Source organism: Tyto alba, unplaced genomic scaffold (genome assembly GCF_018691265.1).
Source record: "Tyto alba isolate M040663 unplaced genomic scaffold, T.alba_DEE_v4.0 Super-Scaffold_1000006, whole genome shotgun sequence".
Taxonomy (NCBI): domain Eukaryota; kingdom Metazoa; phylum Chordata; class Aves; order Strigiformes; family Tytonidae; genus Tyto; species Tyto alba.
This window is the reverse complement of record NW_024881272.1, coordinates 13,594,453-13,606,617: the sequence shown is the minus strand read 5'-3', so window position 1 is coordinate 13,606,617 and position 12,165 is coordinate 13,594,453. Positions and strand designations below refer to the sequence as shown.

The window sequence follows — 12,165 nt, the reverse complement described above, 5'->3', positions numbered from 1 at the left end:
CATATAAAACAAAAAGACTCTCCACAAGATTTGGAAAATACTTAAGATATTTTTTTTTCCTGCTTTTAAAGCTAAAACAGAAAACCTTTCTGAGATCACTACTCAAAAATGCCTCTTAGTTTTAGCACCAGTAGGTAAATTTACCAAATAATAGTATGTTTGTTGAATATACAACAATAGCAAATTATGTAGTCATTCATCATGCTCTTATGAGATTAATCATCCCTCTACTTCTTTCAGTGGTGACCTACCTGATCTCTGGACACACAGTATGCTGACTTAGAAATTATTGATCATCAGTATAGGAAAGTAACATCAAAGCAGTCATATCAAACTGATTAAAATGTGTGCATTTAAAATTTCCCAGTGTACTATAACATATTGTTGTGTTAGCAATAGTTAGACTGCCAGAATCAGAACAAAGGTGGGAGAGCTGCCTAGAAAACAGAAGTTAATATTAGGACAGAACAAAGAAAAGGAAATAGACAAGAATTTAATTTAATTAAATTTTGTTGTATTATAAACTTAAAATAACACAGTTAGAAACAAAGAAGAATATTTGATCCACTGTGATGTAACACTGTTTTAAAATGTGTGAAATATTCCTCATAGGAGCAACATTTGTTCTGAGGATTCTAAATTAATGGTCCATGCAAATATATTAGAGCAATATGACTAAAGAATTAATTCTTTTTCCAAAGATATGATCCAGTTGTTGGGATGTCAGGATAATGTCATGTAGTCATATCTATTTCTGACATATATATGCAAGAATTTGTAGAGGTTTAGGTGTACTTTCTAAGGGAACAGGAACGTGTGATGTATCTAATTGTTTAAAGTGCTGATTCTGACAGTGCTGAACTCTGCTTTCAGTGACAGTGAATTACCTTAACAATGTAACTGGTTTTTGTGCAGTTGGGTTTTGCTGTATGAATGGGTTCAGGATCAGAAGAAACCCTGTCATCTTCAACTAGTAGGTCGCTGAAGCCTAGGATTTAATTATATTTATCTACAGGTTCATTATTTCCACATCTTGAATTTCCATTCAGTTTGAGGAGACTGAAGAGTACTCCACCGTTCCTGTGATCAAATCATTGGCTTATTATGACTAAACCCATCATTATTACCCAAGATAAAACAGCCTTTGTGATGCATGGATACAGTATTAATCCTTCTGACACTCTATGCTGTGAATTCCAACAGGTCACTATATACTAAGGTATTTCTTTTTATGTGTTTTCTACATGTAAACTAATAAAGGCATCAAATGTCAGATGGAAAGTCTGTCTCTTACAGATTTAAGTCTTAAACACTTAAATCTAATGTCATGACTAAATAAGCTAGTTTCTGGAATTTTCTGCACGTAGAATAAGACATAGTGTGTTACGTGTTTCTTCAGTGCCTGTTGTGGTCTCAATATACAGCAGGGTTCATAACACAGAAATACTACCAGGGAGAGCCATGGAACCACCAAACATCTCTCTGGGCTACCATGAATAAGACAAACAGAACATTTAAGACACAACCAGGAGACTCTCAAGCAGGAGACAAATACCAGGTAATAGCCCTGAACTTTAGAAATTGTAGCAGAAGTAGCTAAGGGATGGATAAAGTCTTGCTAATGAAACAAAATGAATGCTGTTTAGAGAGTAGAAAAACATGAGACAAACTCAAAAAGAATGAGATTATGTTTTGCTTGTCCAGACTTTGAGGGCACATATCTTTAAAACCATATATATGGCATAGTACTTTGTTTAAAATTTGAGGGACATTTTAATTGCTTATTTTCAACATGCACATGTCTAACTAAAGATTCAAATAACTGAACATAAGGATAAATGTATCCATGGTGGCTGTACAGTAGAAGAGAAAGCAAAAACCTATCCCAAAAGAAAAGACTGTAAGCTACTAATTTAAGTAAGAGACTTCAGACTAAAACTAAACCCCCAGAAATTACAAGAACAGTCTTACAAGCATGTAACTGAGTTCTCTGAATAAAGCAAGAGAAAAGGGGTGTAATCAGTTAAGTGAGGAAACCTAATCACTGAAGGAATACAGAAATGTACAGTGGTGTTACATATGGTAGAAATGTTGCTGTTCTCTGTGCTGAATGGTAAGATTCAGCCTACAAACTGACTTTACAGACACCTGCCCAATTTCTTTTATGCGTACAAAGCCATCTTTCTTCTTAGTGGGTCTTGGATGAAATTGAAGCGCTGACTTGCCATGTCAGTGTAGGAGATTTCAGCGAAAAATCTGACAGAGGATCACTACCTTCCTGTTTCATTCTTCAACACATGACAAAAACCCTCAGAGAAAAGCATTTTTATTTAAGTCACTCTAGCAAATTCTGTTAAAGTTATATCCTCGTGTTGGTGTTGATTTTAGGTAAGTTTGACTTCAAGAGAAATGTAGGGTTATTTTTTGGGTTTCTTCAATTAATCTGCTAAATCTGATTTTTAAGTAACAATTTCAATTTGCTAAGTATGTCTTCATTCAACCTTACTGACTCTTCCAACAGCTTCTAACCAAAAAATAATTGCATTCATCCACATCCCTTCACATCTCTTCATCCTCTATCGGGCTTCAAAGAGCAGAGGGAATTGTATATACAACTGCAAAAGGTACGGTTGGAGGAAACAATCATTGAGGACGAACTGCTAGGGTAGGAATTATTCTGCCTTAAAATAGTTATGCTTTGTCATGAGTCAAAGTTGCATCTTTCTTTCTGAGTCACTAATATCCTTTGTGACAGAAGAATGCAATAGCAGGAAATTTTCAGATTATTTTATTTACCCCTTACATAGCCTATACTCCTTCTGTATTCCTGTGGGAATGGTCTTAACGTCTCTTTCAGAAAATTTTTTGGAGGATTTAATATTTAATACTGTTTAAAATATAGAAGACAGATGGAATATCATAATAGTAAACAACTTCAGAGATGAAATGCCCCTAGCATGCTTCTCTTCTATTAAAAAAAGTTATCTAATGCAAATGGTTAAAACAAATATCTCCCTCTATGCACATATCATCAACCACCGTATTTATTTGCAAACAGCTATGTACAATTATTTCAGCATCTCTGAAAATTCAGACAGGCCTTTCCATTTAGCAATTGCACTGAATAAAATGAAACAAAGACCAGTGTTCAGTTATTATGCACTTCCCTCCTTGACAATTTTTCAAATGGTTACAAACTTTGCAAGCGCAAGCCAGGGCCTGTTGCCTTAGTGCCTATTAGAATCTAAAATCACTTGTAGAACGCTAACAAAGTATCAGTTTATCTACTTTCATTGTATCTTTTTTTCTGAGTTCTTTTTATTTATGTATATTAACAGTGCACTTATTTTGACAATTTGTTGCCAAAGACACATATTGTGGGAATTGTTTTCTGACCTAAGAAAGAAATACAAATGAAAATTAAAAGTAATTCTCCCTTGTGGAGGCCAAAAACTCTTGTCCAACCCCAGATAACGCATCTGTGGAATTCATCTTTGAATGGAAAATAATGTCTCTCAGATCTGTAAACTGTATTGGGGACCACAGGTAAATTAGGCTGTGAATACCAAACACATCATACTGATTGACCCATTAAATCATCCCAGAAATTTCTCCATTCAGAAGACTCCTGTTTCATCATGTCCATGGAAATGAAAGATAAAAATTCGACAATATTACACTCAAAATTCATGTTTTCTCTCTTGATACCAATGCAGTTTCTCAAGCATATGCTTTACTTAAAGCTAGGATTACAACTCAACATTTATGGAGCACAGATGTTCTATGCATGAAGTTAACTACTGATCTGTAATTTCTTATTTTTCAGTTTGAATTTAAATTTGACAGTTTTGACTGTTGTATAACAATATTATAAAAGAAACTCAATAGTATACATTTAGAGAAGATTCATTATTAGCCTGTAAAAATAATTGTTGGCATAAGGGTTCTACCTAGAAAGGCCTCATGATTGGCAGTCACATACTTCCTTAGAGGCATGTTACCCTTCCTATATGTACTTCTTGGCCAGTAAATGATGGAAATATATATATCCTTATTGCCAAAGTATGTCCCAGTTACTGGAAAGAGTAGTAAGTGGGATAAACAATATAACGGATTCATATTACACAGAAAACTTTCCAGGTCCTTCTCCCCCTCTCTCAAATATGTTAGCATGCACAAATATCTGTAAATGTTTAAAAAAGACAGAAATAAAATGATTCAGTATCATACTACTCAACTTTCCCAGATTAATTCTCCTAAACATCTCAGGTATCTCAGTATTAGGCAGAAAGACAAAAAAGCAAGCACTTTCCAGATACAACATAATCTAAAAGACAGGAAAATGCATCATATCTTCCAACAATATAGACACTTCTTTGTTTTACTTCTCTTTTATTTCAGCCTATCCTAACAGGTTCTATAAATCAAAGTTTCTACATTATACCAGCTATTGTCCTAAAAATGTATTCTGATTTGCATTAAGCACTTCATTCAATGCAAAATCATTCAATTCCATTTGTTCATTATTGATTTTTACCTCAAAAACTTCTTCATCCAGAATCCTGGTTCCAAAGACAGTGATGCCATTTGTGTCCACAACTGTTTTGTCACTTCTTTCAAGTGGTTTTGTAGTTTTTTTGTTACAGTCAACAATCATTGTAACACTTTTTTTCTCCACACTAATAGCTACTCGATGCCACCTGTTAAAAAAAACAGACATATTTCTACTGTAGTTTATGTTTTTAAAACTAGGTCATTGTGTTCTTATCAAGACAGTTTATTGCAGATTGTGCACCAATAAAGTCACAGGTAAAATTTTACATGTCTGAATTTATTTCCTTCTTTCATACATATACAAATGTACACAATGTTTTGCCTATTTACTATATAACTTCTGTCCCTTAGTACAAAAGAATCTCATCCATAGCTCATTATGGATATCCTGTACAAGATAGAGTTCGAGACAACCTTCTCTGAAGCTCTACTCAGAGAACATTAGTAAACTCAAATTAGAAGTGCGTGCATGGTTTACATTTTATTAAATTGAATGATCTGACAGCAGATTTTATTTTTATGAATGTGTTTGATTTTCCAAATTACTTAAGGAATTACTTGTGCAAATATATTTAGTCCAGCAGCTTATTATTTGCTATTTACATCTTACTATCTGTTCTCTGTGATCAATCACCAAAATGTTACCATGTTCTTTCGCTTATTTGAATGTATCCCATAGCTATAGATATTTTTCAAAGATGTACAGTTCCAACGCAGGTGCTTTTCCAGATACATACACTTACAAATGTTTGCTGATATTCCTGCAATAGCTTTGCCTACATAGATATTCACCAAAAAGTGAATGAAGTGATTCAGAATACTGATAAATGATTTTATTTTGAAGACATCTGAGAATAAAGTTTTGTACAATTTTCCCAACTATATTATGTTCTTTATGAGAATTTATTATCATGATAGATCACATTAATTTAGTTAGGTTGTCTACTATGACAACCTGTATATCTAAGAGCAAGGCCACTCTGTAATCTAACATGGAGCAAAACATCAAAAAATCTTTGATGGACCAGGGCAAAAAGTGTCAAAATATGTCATATTAGAGACTGGTAAGAGGAAGGATGGAGTCAAATTATTTTAGTTGGCATTTGTGGCACTAAGGTTGTCTAAATCAGAGAAACAGCTTTGTTCGTTGTTACAAAGAGCTTCTGTATATCAAAAGGAACACTTTGAAGCTAATGAAATCTGACTGCTAAACAGTATCACCGAGCCAGAACTCTAATTCCATGTTTTCTCTGGAACGTGGTTAAACATTATTATTATAAAAGCAAACTGTCCATTCATCCTCAAGCACATTACACTGTTTACACTTTTAAAATATATCTCATTTTGAGATGATGATTGTTGTCCTAGATCCTTCATAAAATAGCTGAGTCAGAAGAAAACTGTTGATCTGTCTTTTGAAACCATGTAGAAGCTGAAAGAATGAAATCATAGTTCACTGTGGATAGGATTGACACCAGTTGATTTAGAAGTTGTACAGTCTCACTGCAGGAAATTCTACCAAACCAACTTCATTTTGTTTTCTTCATTTTTTATCAGTTTCTCAACATTTTGGGTGAAATATTGAAATCCATGTCAAAGCTTTTTTATTTAGAGGAAGTCAGTGAAAATAAAAAGTTTGCTGCTTAGTTTTATCACTTCTTCTGCTAGGAAAATTCATCAGGTTTAGGTTTCATGGTATAATTCCATTCTCTGGTAATACAAGGGTTAGAAGACAACTACATTTTTCTTTTTTTATCCTTCATTTCTTTATAAACATATTTCATTATATTTGATTTTTTGCCATTCCTTCTCTACTGATTTGTTTTCTTTTGTTTTAATAAAATTTCACTCTGTGTGTCTCTGAAGACTGTGGCTGCTCTTCCTGGACTGCAGCACAATAAATAAAAAGCCTTTGAAAGAATAAATGTCCATTTACAAGCACTATAAAGACATTCCCAGAGAATGATTGTTTGCCTACAAACAGAAGTTAGGTACAAAAAACTAGGAACTGCATTAATAGCACAATAGGTGTTTGAGATTAATTGCCTTTATTGAGGGTGCAGTATAAGTCCTTGCAGCACTTTAGATCAATTGTCATACAATCACAGAATGGTTTGGGTTGGAAGGGACCTTAAAGATCATCCAGTTCCAACCCCCCTGCCATGGGCAGGGACACCTCCCACCAGACCAGGTTGCCCCAAGCCCCGTCCAACCTGGCCTGGAACCCTGCCAGGGAGGGGGCAGCCACAGCTGCTCTGGGCAGCCTGGGCCAGGGTCTCACCACCCTCACAGGGAAGAATTTCTTCCTTATATCTAATCTAATTCTACCCTCTTTCAGTTTCAGGTTTGGCCAGCTTATTCTTCCCTGATTTCCTTATATATAGATATCTCAAATCATCATATTTATCTGCTGTTTTAGTTCAGGATAGAAGAAATACTATCCTGTCTTGTCAACTTGTCTTCACTCTGCCTATCACCTTCAAATGGACAAGACAGCCCTTCAAGTGAAACTATTCCTTGAGCCTTTTTGAAAACAGAGTTTCTTTCTATATTGCACAAGAAGAATCACCATAGGTTTAGTTTTGGTGAGTTTAACTTCTATGACTATTTCTTCACTCTTGATTTACAGAAATGGCAAATAAGAAAGGTAGCTTAGCTTTATTTGTAGCTGCTTACATCATTTGAAGCTGGAACTGTATTCTACTGCAAAGATTCTATGATTTTGTACCACAGCAGTCCAACTTGCTGGAAACTGTGTTACTGTTTTTTTTTAAATATTTAAGATAACTGTTTGTAAAGACCATAGTCGCTTATACAGTGGTTTGTGGTGTTTTTCATCTTAAAATTTCACACTTACTTGCCATCAGCAATGTTGACTGTTCTGAAAAGAGGATAGTCTTCTGGGGCAGGTTTTCCATTTTGGTCTTCAAACAGGAAGACAGGGGATCTACCAACTTCAACACCTACTTGCTGAATTCCTTGCTCATTATAGACAGACAGAAGGAAGGACTGGATACCCTTTTTAGGTTTTACTGTCATTAATATTGAAAAATCTTCTGGAAAATCTCCACCTGTAAACAGAGTGATATATATAGTTACAAATTCAGAAAAGATGAAACCATTCTGACGACATCTACCTGGACTTGTGCAAAGCATTTGACACTGTCCCGCATGACATCTTTGTCTCTAAACTGAAGAGACATGAATTTGACGGATGGACCACTCAGTGGATAAGGATGGTTGTACTCAAAGATGTGTGGTCAATGGCTCAATGTCCCAGTAGAGAGCAGAGATGAGTGGTGTTCCTTAGAGGTCATTGTTGGCGCCAGCGCTGTTGAACATCTTAACATCTTTGTTGGAGGCATGGAAGTGGGATTGAGTGCACCCTCAGCAAGTTTGCTGATGACACTAAGCTGTGTGGTTGTGGCTGACATGCTGAAGGGAAGGGGACCTTGACAGGCTTGAGAGGTGGACTCGTGCAAATCTCATGAAGTTGACCTAAGCCAAGTGCCAGGTCCTGCACATGGTTCAGGGCAATCCCAAGCACAAATACAGGTTGGGGGATGAGTGGATTGAGAGCAGCCCTGTGGAGAAGGACTTGGGGGTATTAGTGGATGGAAAACTGACTGTGAGCCAGCAATGTGTACTCACAGCCCAAAAAGCCAACCGTGTCCTGGGTTGCATCAAGAGAAGTGTGGCCAGCAGGACGAGGGAGGGGATTCTCCCCCTCTACTCCACTCTCATGAGACCCCACCTGGAGTCCTGTGTCCAGTTCTGGAGCCCCCAACATCAGAAGGACATGGACCTGCTCAGGTAGGTCCAGAGGAGGCCATGAAGATGATCAGGGGGCTGGAGCACCTCCCTTGTGAGGACAGGCTGAGAGAGTTGGGGGTGTTCAGCCTGGAGAAGAGAGGGATCTGGGGAGATCTTATAGAGGTCTTCCAGTACTTAAAGGGGGCCTCTGGGAAGGATAGAGAGGGACTCTATCAGGGAGTGTAGGGATGGGATGAGGGGTAATGGTTATAAACTGAAAGAGGGCAGATTTAGATTAGATATAGGGAAGAAATCCTTTTCTGTGAGGATGATGAGACACTGGCACAGGTTGCCCAGAGAAGCTGTGGATGTCCCCTCCCTGGAAGTGTTCAAGGCCAGGTTGTATAGGTACAACATGTAGTTCATCATCAGTACCACAAAACAATTATTATCCTTAGAGATGGGCCTGGATATGAATGACAGGAGGTGATGGGACCACGAGCAACCTGGTCTAGTGGAAGATATCCCTGCCTGTGGCAGGGGTTGGAAATAGATGATCTTTAAGGTCCATTCCAACCCTAACCATTCTATGATTCTTTACATTTTTCTGTAAACACAGAGGATCCCGCATACAAACTGTTGGGGCTTTTTAATTCTCCAAAATGAAAACATAAAAAATTACACTAGGAAAATTTTTAATCTCTTTTTTTCTTTCTGGTCTCACTTTAATTCCTGAAAGATATACCTTAATGATTCTTAAAAACATGACTTTTGAATTTATGTAATAGTACAATATATGCAAGAACCACGGTAATTTCACATTCATTATTTTTTTTGTTCATCATCTTTTTAGCAATATTCTAACTTAAAAGCACGCACTAAAATTTCACTTAACAAAATAAGTATCCATATTATAGAAAATATGTTCTCAGGCACTTCATCTCTTGATAAACACTTGTTTTAGTTTCTCTCTCATAATTTATACTTGAGTCTTTCTACTATATTATTATGCATAACATTGAAAAAATAAATAACTAGTCTTATTTAATAGGAGGTTTAGTCAAAATCAAAGAGCATTTAATTTTCATGTATTCCCTGATGCTTTCTCTTTGAAGTAGAGATTATATATCAATGATTGTTTCAACCTTTACAACTCAAAATAAACAAAATTGAAAGTGGACGTAGCTTGTTTATAAAGGGAGGACTGAGGTTTGTAGTCAGTACTAGTCTTGTTGCATCTGCTGGTAAATCTGCATTTCACTTAATGTAAAGTCTATTAGGCTTAATAAGAAATGAAGTATAAGACTGAGATTCTAAAATTCAGAATATACATTGGATCCATGTGGTTTCAGTTGCAATTTGACATGCAAGAAATAGAGGGATTAGAATCTAATCGTAATGTTGGTAATGAATATAACTGCAACTTTGTGTGCCTGAGAGTGGGGAAAATGTTCTAAAACATTTAAAAATATAATACAGTAAGTTTTAATAAAATCATATATTACATTTTCGTAATGAATAAAAGTATGTAAGACTTCAACATCGAAAGCTGATTTAGGAATTGCTTCTTCCAATGCAGAAAATATGATTGTTTCCATGACATGTCTTGTGAGAAAACTCTTTCAGGATTCTACAGTCTTCTGTGAAGACAAGCTATTGATGGTATTAACTCTTTAGTTACAATATGAAAACAAAATGCATAAAATCAACATACTACTTTTCTAAACCAGAAAATCCATAGTCTTACACTTATTATATTGTCTGACGCAATGTTATTTTATGTGCTTTCTACCATCTTTTTAACTTTTCTTTTAGAAGGTTGTTGAAATGCTGTAGTAATATAGACCACTTTAGGGCTTGTTTTGACATCTTATGTTGAAGGGATCAAAACTCAATAAATAGGAAGCATTTCATTTACTTTGGTGAGCCTTTGGTCAAGCTTTTTAATAACAAGGCAAAGCTTCTAGTTTACAGATTAAACTGTACGTTATATCTTTTAACATCAGATTATATCTTTTAACATCAGAATAAATAGATGACAAAAAAAAAGGAAAAGAAAGAGAAAAGAATACTGGCAACAAAGGCCAAAGAAATTATTTGAAAAGCACTGCAGACTTGCCCTGTCTGCATTGTTAATCTGAAAGATATGTTAAAAATGCTCAAGGCAAGTGATGCTAATTCAGCTAGTCTAGGCATGTGCTCTTCAAACAGGTAACATCCCATGAAAAAAAACCTGGGAGCTTTCTAAGAAAGGTGACTGAAAATGAGTCATGTGCCTAACTTCAGTAGTTTCTGTTAGCGCTGCTGTGACATAATATTCCCAAATGTTTTCTCTTTCACTTACTTTGTGTAATTATAAGTAAATTACCTCCAAACACAGTTTTGATTGAAAAAGTCAAAAATGAATGACATTCAAACATGTAAAACTTTATACATTGCTATGTATATATAGGGCTTTGACACATATCTGGAATAGTTATCAAAGTCTTCTCAACAACTTTTAAATTTCTTGTTTATTGGTATGATTCTATTTGAACAATAACCAAAAGTTACAGTAACAATTGGAGGGAAAATTACTAAAAATATATTTGCATCTATCTGGGTTGCCATTCCGGTCATTCCTATATGCTTTTGTAAAAGATAACTGAGAGCATATAAATAAATGGTACAACAAAAATCTGAGCAGTTATCTTTACTATTATATAATGCTTTCCAGTCAGTGAAATCAATGCCTATTATATTCTGGGAAGTTGGTAAATATTATTAGAACCATTTTTAGAAGATATATATACTGATGCTCTTATCTTTTGGCATTCATAGCTCCCTTTGAGCTACAGTAGCTAAAATGTACTCATACTTCCTGATGAATTATAGGAGTTAGATGACAGCAAGCATAGGATGCATTACAACTTGTATAGTTTAGCTAAAATAATGTTTCACAACTCGGTCTTATCTTGGGTATCTTCTGTAGTCTTTCTACTATTATAGAGCACTAAGAAAAGGGACACGATCACTCAAATATCTTTAAGAATAATCTCTGAAAAAGAAGAATTTCTTATGGTGGGGAAAGGATGCCTGTTCTGCAAGATGCAAAAGGAAGTAATTACCATAATCACCTCAAAAAAATTGTTTCTAGGTTCTTTACTGAAGCAAAGGATAGCATGACAACATGACATTTTCCTGTATTAAGCAAAGTTTTGTGGTGGCTTCTTTTCATACTGTGAGTGAGCAATGCTTTTTATTTGTCTCTTGCACACGGAAGTGTTGCAACAGATTGGTAAAAATCAAGCAAACTCATTCCAGTGGTAAAGCAGAAACTGGAAGCATGAATAAGAAGAGTACCTAAATTAAAGCAGTCAAAGTCTATAGAAATTTAGATGTCAGCAAACAACATGAGGCACTTATTTGTCCTGGCATTCAAGAATCATATCAACAGTTACGACTGCAGCAGCCAGATCTCTTTAGGCTACGATTTGATTTACGAATAAATGCAAGACAACCCAAACTCTCAGACTTCCAGCTCTAGACACTCAGGCTTTGATTTAGCAGAAGGTGTTTGTACTGTTCTAAACTGCAAAAAATATCCATGATTCCAAGTCAATTTAATCTTCTGTCCAGTTGTATTTGAAAGCTCATTTAAAGTTTTTTGTTGTACCACTTGGTTTCAATGACACACATTGTAAAACTCAGAATATAAAGGTGCCAATTTATTATACTGTGCAACTTGACTAGTTTTTCAATACAGTGGATGATATTTGCATTTTTAAAAGAAAGAGCAGCCCATATTTTGCTAATCTTACTTATGTGAATTAATTATACACATACACATTAATTATATACACAGTCACATTAACATCA

At 35.3% G+C, this 12,165-nt stretch overlaps 1 protein-coding gene across 5 annotated transcripts in view; it reads right to left on the bottom strand.

Annotated features, from left to right (window-relative positions):
• The window catches only part of COL11A1 (collagen type XI alpha 1 chain), a 160,537-nt gene that overhangs the window by 129,760 nt on the left and 18,612 nt on the right, over window positions 1–12,165 (bottom strand). For all 5 annotated transcript variants that reach the window (XM_033000510.2, XM_033000513.2, XM_033000511.2 and 2 more), the window contains exons 3-4: window positions 7,412–7,625; window positions 4,538–4,700 (exon numbers count right to left, since the gene is read on the bottom strand). In XM_033000510.2, the coding sequence (XP_032856401.1) occupies window positions 4,538–4,700; window positions 7,412–7,625 (377 nt within the window). The remainder of the gene's footprint in view (window positions 1–4,537; window positions 4,701–7,411; window positions 7,626–12,165) is intronic.